Source organism: Pleurodeles waltl, chromosome 7 (genome assembly GCF_031143425.1).
Source record: "Pleurodeles waltl isolate 20211129_DDA chromosome 7, aPleWal1.hap1.20221129, whole genome shotgun sequence".
Taxonomy (NCBI): domain Eukaryota; kingdom Metazoa; phylum Chordata; class Amphibia; order Caudata; family Salamandridae; genus Pleurodeles; species Pleurodeles waltl.
The window spans coordinates 583,885,882-583,898,820 of NC_090446.1; the positions used below are offsets into that span (position 1 = coordinate 583,885,882).

A 12,939-nucleotide genomic window follows, 5' to 3' on the forward strand; every position below is an offset into this window, starting at 1 on the left:
TGTGCGTGCTTGCCGGTGAGAGAGTGTATGTAAGTGTGAATTTGTGTGGATGTATAAGTATGTGTGTGAAAGTGGAGGTCAAAGGGCGAGTGATGTCACTTCTGCTACCGCTGGCATTTTGGTGAATTGATGTCCATGCATCCACTGTCACCTGGGGTTGCTGAATTGGCCACCTGACGCACCAACAGGCACCTGGAGAAACCATTCACACCTAACAAAAGTTACCCAGAGCACGTGGCCCGACTGCACCTGGAGCACCGTCAGGGATCGGAATGTCTTACCTGAGCCACCGTTTGGATGAGTCTCGAGGCATCCAGCAGCATCTGACGAGCTCCGCTGGCGTGACGGAGGTCTCCTCAGCTGCACAGAGTCCTCCTCATCAGTGATTAAAGACAGATCCTGCATGCTGAAGCTGCGAAGCTTCTCCGATAAGACCCCTTGTCCCTAAGAGGAAACGAGGGGACACAATCACATGAAAATCAATTGCTGGAGCGCAAGGTGATACTAAGAGGTTTTACTTCGAAACAAAAAGCAAATAAGATAAAATCTTAAAGAAAACTCAACTCTGCCACCTCCTAATGTAGACCGAGCAGGAATAGAAAATCAAAGCCACCGGCTATTTAGCGGATCACCTAGAAGCTGGAACAGCTTCTACCAGAAGAGCACTATATCAAGGAAAGTGATGACAACCAAAGTAGAGGGGGGTCGGGAAAATGACGAGGATGCTAAAGAAAGGTTAAGGTGTGTCAGGAAAAAAAGAAAGGAACGCCTGGCGCATGCGAAGGTGCCTGTCAGTGGCAGGTGCTAAATGCAGGGAAAGGGCCATGACAGACTGACGTATGCGTGACAATTTTCGGGGTACCAGTAGCCCATAGTAGTTTGTACAATGAATCATTTAAATGTCCGTTTTTTGTTATTTTTTACCTTTGTAGCTGCGTTGACGGCTACGTTGGCTGCCAAGTTCAAGCCTCTCTTCCCAAACCGCATCATGGTCTCATAGCTCTTGTCTCGCGCCTGAGCGATATATTCATCAATTTCCTGCAGCAACAGAAATACAGCAGCTTCGAATCGGGGACGGATATCACGGCACAGATTCAAGTGGAGCATGAGTGAGTGGCACAGGACAAATAAGGGAAGGATGCAAAAGGAACACGCTGGTTGTAATGAAGACAGACATCAGGAGAATGAGGCCAAGGCCATAAAGATAGAGTTGTTATGTGGTAAAGTGGTGGGAGGAGGGGCAGAAATGAAACACTCGTGAGTGAGCTCAGTGTAATCCAAGGAGGAGGGGCAGAAATTAAACACTCGTGAGTGAGCTCAGTGTAATCCAAGGAGGAGGGGCAGAAATGAAACACCCTTGAGTGAGCTCAGTATAATCCAAGGAAGAGGGGCAGAAATGAAACACTCGTGAGTGAGCTCAGTGTAATCCAAGGAATAGGGGCAGAAATGAAACACTCGTGAGTGAGCTCAGTGTAATCCAAGGAGGAGGGGCAAAAATGAAACACTCGTGAGTGAGCTCAGTGTAATCCAAGGAGGAGGGGCAGAAATGAAACACTCTTGAGTGAGCTCAGTGTAATCCAGGGAGGGGGGACATAAATGAAACACTCTGGAGAGAGTTCAGTGTAATCCAAGGAGGAGGGGCAGAAATGAAACACCCTTGAGTGAGTTCAGTGTAATCCAAGGAGGATAGGCAGAAATGAAACACCGTTGAGTGAGCTCAGTGTAATCCAAGGAGGAGGGGCAGAAATGAAACACTCTGGAGAGAGCTCAATGTAATCCAAGGAGGAGGGGCAGAAATGAAACACCCTTGAGTGAGCTCAGTGTAATCCAAGGAGGAGGGGCAGAAATGAAACACTCTGGAGTGAGCTCAGTGTAATCCAAGGAGGAGGGGCAGAAATGAAACACTCGTGAGTGAGCTCAGTGTAATCCAAGGAGGAGGGGCAGAAATGAAACACCCTTGAGTGAGCTCAGTATAATCCAAGGAGGAGGGGCAGAAATGAAACACCCTTGAGTGAGCTCAGTGTAATCCAGGGAGGGGGGACATAAATGAAACACTCTGGAGAGAGTTCAGTGTAATCCAAGGAGGAGGGGCAGAAATGAAACACCCTTGAGTGAGTTCAGTGTAATCCAAGGAGGATGGGCAGAAATGAAACACCCTTGAGTGAGCTCAGTGTAATCCAATGAGGAGGGGCAGAAATGAAACACTCTGGAGAGAGCTCAATGTAATCCAAGGAGGAGGGCCAGAAATGAAACACCCTTGAGTGAGCTCAGTGTAATCCAAGGAGGAGGGGCAGAAATGAAACACTCTCGAGTGAGCTCAATGTAATCCAATTTCTCCAGTAGATTATGGCAAGGGGCAAGTTAATTCTAGAGATGTATGGAGATGGGATGAGCTCATGTTTACAGCAAAGCGTGTTACAATCAGTGAGGGAACAGAGTGCTCTCTCCCATGTCAGAGGATAGGCATGGACTGTGATCCCCTCTAGAGCATGGTACATGCCCATCAGGGTGCCGCAGAGGGTACATGCATTACCCTGCTCTGTTCATTCATGGTGAGCTCTCACTAGCACCTTTCAAAATTTAATACAAACTAAACAGGCGGGGCCGTAGGTGGCAAGCTCTGTCTGTCCCATAACACTCTTCTCAGGCAACACATCAAGAGGTGTACCCCAAGTCCAATCACAATGGCCACCACGTAGCTGGAAATTCACCTAAGCTCCATTATCAGTTCATGCCACCTTTCCTGCCACACTGAACATACTGCACAGAACATATCATCACTCTGTGCCACACGTTAGCAGCCCCTGGTGCAGATAGCCTATGCCTGATCTTCTCACTCACTTCATGTCACACAGCCTCACAGAATCACTGTGACTCCTGTCCTGAAGTACCTTTTCTTTGTTGGATAGTGTGGGGTGAACAAACTTCCTGTAGAGGACACTGGAACCTTTAGTGTAGGGAGACAGCAGCCAGATCACCAGGGCAATCTTCAGTTCAAAATAGAACGGAAACCTAGGGGGGAGTAAAGGAACCAGGATCATTTCAGGGGACAAGTGGGAGGTCAGAGCAGAAAGACTCACACATGAAAGCAAGACTATGTACCTGACAGAAGAGCCATAGATGCAGCTGAGATTCTCTAGGCGAGAACTACGTCAAAAGAGAGAGGTGAACTTGCACAAAGCGTAAGAATAAGTTACTTACCTTTGATAATACACTTTGTGATGGATGCCCCATCTACCTACATATTCTTCACATTTTGAATCATCCTAGGCATCAGATTGGATCTGAAAAAATCTATATATTCTGCTCACCCGTAGGTAACACCAGCTGCGCACCTCGCAGCTTAAACCTGACCCACACAGGCGACTGGGGCAACATTAGCACCACCCCGGCGCCATGGCATCAGCTCTCCTCCTTTTTTCTACACTCTCAGATGTGAACCTTGGCTGACCAGAATGATTTGATAAATGGAAGTGAGCAAATCTAACTTGGAACCTTGTTACTCTTGAAAGCTTTTAATGAAGAAGCTCACTCTGTAGCTAGGCCAGATGATTTCCCTGAAGGGGAAGCCAAAGAGGAGGCAAATGTTTAGGATTAGAAGTTTGGAGTAAAACACCCTCCAAGCCGATGTTGGTGGTTTCAGTTTCAACGTTGCTTAATCTGGTGGCTGCAGTGATAGGGCACCATCCAGCAAGGTCCTAGGCAGAGGCATGGAAGCACAACCCAGCACAGCTGGTGGAGAAAGTGTATTCCGAGCACAGTCCATCAACAGTCAATCAATGTAAAGGAAAAGCCCATCGGTAGAAGTGCGACTGGAGGCACCAACTGATCTTTACAGCTGGAGTCCACATCAGAGGAAGCGAGCACCAAGTTTAAAATGAATAGCATTGGCTCCTTAAATTTTGTGCTTTGCAGTGGAGTTGAAAATGGCCAGGTAAACTCTAGGTGCCTTGGTTTGAGATTTAGAATGGGCTCCAAGGAAGAAGACAATGCAACAATTGGGTTTGTGATCACTCACCATGTGACCTTCCCCAGGAACAAAGGCATTTGGAAGCCAGGTAGTCTTGGTTGTGCTTCTTGTGTTTTCTCTTTGACATGACTCTCAACTTCAGCTTACATTATAAAGGCAACCTAGAGTGGAATTGCCTTTGTTTCTAGTGTTTAGATATGTAAAACCTGGCCTCCTGCTCTATGATTGCCTTTGAGTGCATCAGGGAGTATTTGTTGCAGGGCCTGGACACTTCATACAGATGTTGTATGGGTGCATGACCAACACCTACTTTTGACAAGTGCAACACGTTCTGAAATGTGAATTTCCTGCTACACTGCCTGAATTGTAATTTTTGGAAGAAAAGATAACTGGTTAAAAGAAAAGCTAACTGGTTGAAAAAGTAACCTAGTATTAGCGAGAAGAGGTCCATAAGTGAACCTTAACCCAATGATTGCTTTCTGCATCAAAATGTGTTATGTCGTGGTCGCAAAGGAACTTCCTGAGGGCTCATTCCACTATGGCCGTGACTGCTACCAAGGCTCTAGCTTGGGATGTTACCGTCTTAGGCATATGCCAAGCTACTAGGAGGGCTCATTTAGAGGTCTGCATGGACAGCTATTTTACCCATTCGGCCCTGCAGGATTTCCTGGAGTAAGTCAACTGCTTTGGCCCACCTGATTTTGGAAAGTGGACTGCTTTAGTACTGATTACAAAGGTGGGTTGCTGATAGAAGTATTTATCAGAAGAATAAATAGCTTGCCTAGGTAATGCTCTTTCTAGTGGTTACTCAAGCTACCTGCAAATTACTCATCACCCACTTCCCCACTCTGTGGAGTGGAATTTTGGGATAATGGGGTTCCAAGTTACAAAATTATCAAAATAACTTTCTCATTCACACTCTGCGGCACAGGGCATACATACATTTAATGGATGTCAGCTTGCAGGACAAGCGCCTACATGCAGCCCTGAGTCATGACTGGGGAGTGATGAAGCTGCAATAGAGGGCAATGGAGCCACCTATAAGTGAGCAGGACCTACTGCAGATTTTTTTTGGGATCCAGTTTGGCACCTCTGAGGACTCAAAAGGGGGAAGAAATCTGTGGATAGAAGTATCTATCAGATGCCATTTTAGTAGTCATAAAGACTTTTCAGATTTGTAAAAGGGCATCAGTACATTGTAAAAAGCCTTCCTGCAGTTGTAAATCCTCTGATTTTGTTATCTCACAGATAAACTCCGGTAACTCCATCTTGTCTGTTCTCCATGCCTCTACAGTGCCTCTGCTGCAAGCATCCCTTCATGCAGAATAATATACTGTCTTTTCCCCCTTTAAAGCCGAAATAAAATTCAACGTATGATATGTTACACATCAAGCCTTTCACAGTCCACCTCCTCCATAACTACAGAAACTCTTTAAAATCTCAGGAGACAGAAATTTGAGAAGCAAATATATCCTCAGACTGGACATTTTACAACACTACACTATATGAGACCTCTCAAAATAATGAAAATCATCTCAGCTTGGAATTCTTTAACAACGTAGCCACAGACAGCTATGGCGCCTGCTCTTAAGAGTGAAATCCTACCAAAAATGTCAGCTGTCAATCTGATGTTGTGCTACACTGCCCCGTTCAAACTCTACAAGGTAGCGCCTAACAGCTCAAAAACCTCAGAGGGGCATCAACTGAAAGTTCAGGCTGCACTTTTCTAGTAAGGCTCTCTTGCAAGTTAGAAAGGCTTCACTCATACCAGGGGTTTTAAATAGTTCAGTACATTGTTTTTCAGTCACAATCCCTGTGATTTTGAGAATGGTAGGTTTTGCAACTACAACAATGTTTTCTACACCGTGCCCTTGACGTCTTTTTATAAGGAACAATTGCATAATTTGAGCTTTATAAGTAGTGAATGGCATAGCATTTGTAATCTGGGGGCTAAATCAACACCACATATAAAAGAAGGGCCAGTACCAATTCCGAAATTGGTACAGTTGCACCAACAGTCTAGAACAAAATAAACAGGAATCTTCATCCATCTGCCCCAAAGCTGAGGAATTGTGGATGGAGTTAGCCTGCGATGAAAGAATATTGATGACAGAGATGTTCTAAGGCATGGGCAAAGTGGCAATTGCCCAGGGCCCCAACATTCTAGGGGGCCCATGGGAAAGTGATTTTCTTTTTAAATCCAATCTATTTCTCCATCTCAGCCTTTAACATGTTACTCAATATTGTTTGGCGTCATAGGGGTTGAGTTAGCTGAAAATGGGCAAACAATACAAACTTGTTCTAAAAAGGGACCCCTAAAGTTTGTCTTGCGTAGGGTACCCAAAATCCTTAAGATGACACTGCCTGAGGAAACGTTGTGTGAAGATGAGGAAGACTAGGAAGAAGTCAGGAGACAAACCCAGGCTTGCTGGTGGCTCCTGCAGACATCAAGGAGCATATGCAGGTTTCCACAACTGAATCTCATTTTCACTGTCTCAGTTCTGGAAATCATTTTATTTGGAGTAATGCTGCTTTTCGTTACTTTGAAAACTCTCTCTTATTACTTGTTATCTACTTTCACTCTAAAGTTCATTTATTTCATAACAGCAGAGTGATTGCATAGGCTTCTCTCTACTAGTACTTTTGTTTGTAGGTTTATTGAGAAGTCGCAGTTTTATTATGCCAATCGGAGGAGGCAGGTAAATGAGTCAAACATTATCTTCGTTAAGGAACTTTGCACAGCATCTTACTATAGTGCATACTACATCTTTGGTGATCAAATCAGTGTCAACTCATGCTGCCAGTAACTTGAGATCAGAAAAATATTCTCCTGCCCTGCTGAAAGTCACTATGGCTCTACAGTGAGGAGGAAACGTACCCAGGTATGGCCTCAACTTGTCTCCAGGGGGAAGGTCTAGCAAACAAGTTTCCATTCTCTGTATTTTGCTTCTGGTGCCTCCCAGTAAGTCATGTGAAAGGGACAGAAGAAGTCTTTCGGTCCTCCTGTGTAAAACCTCACCAGGCAGCCACACAGGCCTATAGCCAGCTGAAGGTGATGCTAGAAGCTCTGTAACTGGTATGAATTTCTTCCAGATTCATCCTGACCCATACATCAAATGACATTAAGGCCTATATTTATACTTTTTTAGCGCAGCATTTGAATAGTTTTTGTCGCAAAATCGGCCCAAACTTGCAAAATACAATTGTATTTTGGAAGTTTGCGCTGCTTTTAAGTCGGAAAAATTGCACAAATTCAGCGCTAAAAAAGTATAAATATGGGCCTAAGTACGATATAGCTCTCAACGTTATAAAAACTGATAAGATGGTGAAACTGAGGTATCGAAGAATAGTTAAATTGGCCCCAACCAAGGTTTTTCTTTCCCTTTGAGTCTGAAACACTAAAAAGTGAGTGGTGTTGTGAAATGATGGCTGCCTGGTCCTTCCTGCAGTGTAGGGATTTTTACGTCTCCGAGTAAAGAGACCTGGTGTGAGCGGCCCGAACAAAGCCATTTTAATTCACTATCTAAACTCTTGCCAGCAAAACAACATCTCTCATGCGTCCAAATGAAGACAGGGAAAATGTAGTCAATGTACATGAAATGGGGATAGGAACCAGCAAATCATTATAGTTCCTTCAAAAAACCAGGTCCAAAGTTGAAGCTTCTTCAACAACCCACCACCTTGACAGAAATGTGTAGCAAGAGCTAAGTTAAAACACCTGTGCTTCTTCTAGTACTCATCACTATCAATGCTGGACCGAGTCGCTTACAGCCTGTGAGAATCGTGACACTGCTATGGTGGGCACCCCCACCAACACTCTGTCTTTCTTCCGCAGAAGCTGGGGGCATTCATGTCTACACCTTTTGAATGAACACTTCCACATGGACAGGGGTCGGTCAAGTTAAGACAAGATAAAAATGTCAACCAACGCTGGGACCTGACGGAGACCCAATGAATGCACAATAAGGGCGATATAAAAAAACAAAGTGCGAATTAACATCAGCCAAACTCACCATGAGATTATTAGATCAGTTGCTGTTTCTGCAGCTGTGAAAAGGGCAAATACGATCCAGTACATCATCCACTTCACCTGCAAAAACAAAAAGTAACTTTGACAGCTCTGCCCCATCACAGACACCCAGTGAGGAGGGAATCAGTGAGCTCTGAAGAGAGGGGAGCACCCATGGACATTAATTAGCGGTCAGCAGGGGAAGCTCGTGACACCCTGGCACAGCCCTTGGTATCTAAGGCCATGAACGCAGTGGCAGGAAAATATTGTAAAATGTGTTTATATGCAGTTTACGCACCTTGCAGAAGATTGGGACTAAGGGCCAGATGTAGCAAAGGTTTTTACCCATTCTGTGTCTATGGGAAAAAGTGTTCGTACATATGGCCCCAAGTCCTGAGATGTAACTGGGGCCAAAGGGTGGATAGTATCACTTCCGTTACCCATGGCATTTCGGTGAATCGATGCCTGTGACAACACTCCGCATAAATGAGGGGGAACACAGCGCAGAAAGCAGCAAGCACAACTTCCAGTCCAGCCAGCCAGCACTGAAGAGAGCAGAGCATCCATCACAGAAAGGAGCAAACAGCATAACTGAAGTGCGGGATGCACACCGAGCACAGAGAAGAGCCCAGAGCATGCAAGAGGCCCGAGTGCCAGTACATGCACGATCAGATGGTACCACAACATCCAGCACGACAGTGGCTGCATCATGCAGGAGCCAAGGAGTAATATAAACATTCTCAATAAATCAAAGTCAGCAGGTGTCACAAGTATAAAGAAGGTCTGCTGCTTTCCAGCAAAGTCAGGTCCTATTGTCATAGAAAGTAAAACTAAAGGAGACCTCCTTAACACATAATGAATAGTTGGGCAAACAATTCATCCAACATGATAATCCCGGCCCCTGGTACAGCTCCGTAAAAAAATTGTTGTCTAGAGATTTTCATTTTTGATTTGTGTTTTTGGATCATTAGAGAAATATTTTAGCTTGGGTAGACATTGCTGATATGGGCCTAATTTTTCTAGATGACATTTTTTTAAATGGCGGATGTGTTGCAGCGAGGATTTAATATTTCAGGAACCATGAGACCTATATACTTCATTTTGGTGTCAAAACATAAGTTTTGGGTGTCAAGTAGTCTTCTCAAGACAGAAAATAACTCCTCATAGCAACCCTTAAACCATTTTCCAAAATGGCGGCTATAATAGAGGAAGAAGAGTCAAATATATAAATGAAACAAATAATAATGTTTTTAAATCCCTTTATGTATACTCCAATGTTTATGAAGTCAATATGAAAAAAATAATGTTTATCACTCCTTATTAAGACATATTTTCATAGTTCATTTTCTTTATTTGTTTCACGATCGCTCATGGTACATTTGCAGAATATTAAACATTTGAGAAGAGCATATTGACAGGGACATCTTTTTGTAGCACAGGTTTTGCAAATACATGTATGTGTAAGTTCTGTGGGTAGAGGCTTTAGAAATTTCATAGGTTTTAGTACCCTATCAATATCTTCCCAACCAAGTTCACATCGATCTTTCTCTCCATATGCATGATCAAAAAAAATTACACATTTTCAGATCAAGTAGAATGCTATTTTAATGTGTCCACGCACAGGATATTACATCAGTGGAAGGTCACTTAGCGGGACTGAGCTCTTGAACTCACTGTACCGAAGATCGTCAAATGTGTGACAGTCAGAACTCATTTTCCACACAGGCACACTGTATTTTTTATGTCTTTGAAGCCACGTTCTTCTTCTGTTTCAGCAAATCCTTTTAGAAACTTCACAGGTTCAGCAGATAAAGCTCCAAGCTTTGTTCCAATTTTGCTCATAGTGTCATTGCCCATAAAAATATGTGCTTTGATAAGAACACTGGGATTCTCTGGGTCAAGTCTCTTGTACAGAATATGAAGCGTAATTGAATGTCTTTTCTAGCCTGTTCCATAAAGCATACATAACTCTGACAATCCTTGACTTATGAACATTGCAACAAATCTAAGTAGCACAATAATAAATCTCTGTCTTTTGACAGTACAATTACTTGATTGAAACCATTTCAAACAGCCCACTCAAAATGTGGCACAACGTGGTCAGCTTCCTCCAATTTTCTGTTAAGTTCTTGAACAATACGGCGCCTGCCTTTTGAATATATGTCTGCAGACACCAACTCTTCATTGACAATCATTACACTTTCAATAATTGGAAATTCAGTGTTCACTGAAGCACCAGCAGTGTTTTAGTGAGTTAACATCTCCAAGTTCATCTAGTTTGATGTTGATGTTGACCAGAATTTATCAAGTTGCACAGGTATAGGTGTCTAATTTTTGATGCAGGCAAGCTCAATTGTTCCAGTTGTAGACATTGGTCTGCGTCTGATTCTCTCACATTCTTTGACAGATAGTTCAAGATAACTGTCAAAGACAATGTGCAGGTTTTATAATGTGCACACTGACTTTGATATCTGTAGAACAGTCTGAATGACCTCTCCAAAGTGTTGCATGGATGAAAACTTGACCATTAGTAATTGTGACATATGGTCTACAACAACAGCAGTTTTCAATGAGAACATCTTTTTATTTTGAAATTCTTCATGTGAAAGATTTTTTTGAGCTCTTGTACAAGTTTGTGCTTCACTGGTTTGGTTGCACCATCTCAATCAAATAATGTGTTTGTTGGAAGAAGATCATGCAACAGAATGTCCTTGATAAATTCACCCTTTTCTTTTGTTACATCCATCCCTCTGTGTGCCTGCAAGAGTTGTTTTTTGCAACCTGTTTTGTAGTGGCTGGTTAGATGAAACCCTTACTATGGCAATTAAAGCTTGGAAGTTTGCCTTTAGGGATTATGTCAAACAGATTTTTCTCTTTTAATACAAATCTCTCCTGCTTCATTTCTGCGTATACTTTCGATCCATGTTCCAGGACATCTAGTAGACCTCTAGTAGTCTTTATATCATTATTCACATATTGTTTGGTCATAAACTTGTGTAGTTGCACATGCTCAGTCGTTTCAAAGAGGTTTCCTTGCTGCTGCATGAAATGAAGAAGGTTGTCAACATGTTTATTAAAACGTTACCCTCTTTCCCACAAGTTTGTGACAAGGAACAGTTTCACGATGGTCCATTCATTTTTAATTTGTCATCTCTCTGAAAAAATGCAAGTAGAAAGGACTTCATGGTAAACTAGCTGCCATTGAGCAACATATTCACTTTTATGTATCTGACCAATAATTCCCTTGGAGCTTTTCTGTGATCTCTGGCTCGTCTGTTCCAGTTTCATATTTGGATCCACAGCATTGAACCATCCCTCTCTGTCTTTTACCACAAAATGTCTTCGGATACATTTTTTGTAGATGTATGGGTTTTCCACCTCTAGCTTCCTCACTCTTTCCAAATACCATGACCCATATCTCAGGTAGTTTATGCAATCAAATTCACAAAACACAGTAACCAGTGACTCCACAGTCTTCCCGTGCAGCTCGAAATCACCGTCCCAATCAGCATGTACCAAGTTTTTCACTACCGCTATCATGTGTAAAACATTTCCCCAGTACTTTCACAGTTCTGATTTTTCTTCACATTCTTTGACATACTCTATCAAATTGGGGACAGATTTACAAGGCCCTTGCGCCCCTCAACGCCACATTTGTGGCAAACTTTTTGCTGCAAATGTGACGCTAACGGGCCACTACCATAGCGCCATATTTATAAGGGGTCACAAATTAGATATGGCCACCTTGTAAACCCTTTGCGCCACATCATGTAAATATATGCATGTTGTATGCAAAGGGGCCGTTCCTTTGTTAGATGGTTGCTACAAATGGTGCAATCTACAAGATTCCATTGCACCATTTCTAGCGTCATTTTCAAAGCCTGCTTGAAGCAGGCGTTAAAATGAGGCTCCCATTGATTTCAATGGACCTCTTAACACTATGATGGATTTGTGTTTTTTTTTTTACGCGAATCCAGTGTAGCGTTAAAATAACGTCAAAAAAACTGACTCTATTGCCCCTAACATGTGCATGGTGAGCCTTATTGTAAACACAGCTCTAAAATGGTGGTGTTAGGGGACGCAAGGGAGCCACAAGAAAAATGGCACATCACTAGTGATGTTCCACATTCTTGTAAATATGGCCCTTGGTTTTCAGGTTTTCTGATTTTGAACATTGCCTGGCTTTGCACAATGTCTTTTGAATGAAGTGCCTTGTTCACTTCTGAGATAAGATATGCAAAACCTAATTTGTCATTCCTGTTCCAGAAAGCTTTCCAACACAATATTTCTATAGCCTCAGATATGATGAGCATACCTTGTAATGAACAAACATAGAGGGTCATTCTGACCCTGGCGGCCGGTGGCCGCCAGGGCCACCGACCACAGGAGCACCGCCAACAGGCTGGCGGTGCTCCAATGAGCATTCTGACCGCGGCGGTTCAGCCGCGGTCAGAAGCGGAAAGTCAGCGGTCTCCCGCTGACTTTCCGCTGCTCATTGGAATCCTCCATGGCTGCGGAGCGCGCTCCGCAGCCATGAGGATTCTGACCCCCCCTACCGCCATCCAGTTCATGGCGGGAATGCCGCCATGAACAGGATGGCGGTAGGGGGGGTCGCGGGGCCCCTGGGGGCCCCTGCCGTGCCCATGCCAATGGCATGGGCACGGCAGGGGCCCCCGTAAGAGGGCCCCAAAATGTATTTCACTGTCTGCCTTGCAGACAGTGAAATACGCGACGGGTGCAGTAGCACCCGTCGCACCTTCCCACTCCGCCGGCTCGATTACGAGCCGGCATCCTCGTGGGAAGGTCGTTTTCCCCTGGGCTGGCGGGCGGTTTAACTGGAACCGCCCGCCAGACCAGGGGAAAACTCGTAATACCCGCCGCGGTCTTTTGACCGCGGCGCGGTAATTTGGAGGGCGGGATCCTGGCGGGCGGCCTCCGCCGCTCGCCAGGGTCATAATGA

At 44.1% G+C, this 12,939-nt stretch overlaps 1 protein-coding gene across 1 annotated transcript in view; it reads right to left on the reverse strand.

Moving 5' to 3' along the window:
- The window catches only part of REEP2 (receptor accessory protein 2), a 106,249-nt gene that overhangs the window by 36,734 nt on the left and 56,576 nt on the right, over positions 1-12,939 (reverse strand). The window contains exons 3-6 of the mRNA XM_069244430.1: positions 7,984-8,060; positions 2,892-3,012; positions 925-1,038; positions 282-444 (exon numbers count right to left, since the gene is read on the reverse strand). Of these exons, the coding sequence (XP_069100531.1) occupies positions 282-444; positions 925-1,038; positions 2,892-3,012; positions 7,984-8,060 (475 nt within the window). The remainder of the gene's footprint in view (positions 1-281; positions 445-924; positions 1,039-2,891; positions 3,013-7,983; positions 8,061-12,939) is intronic.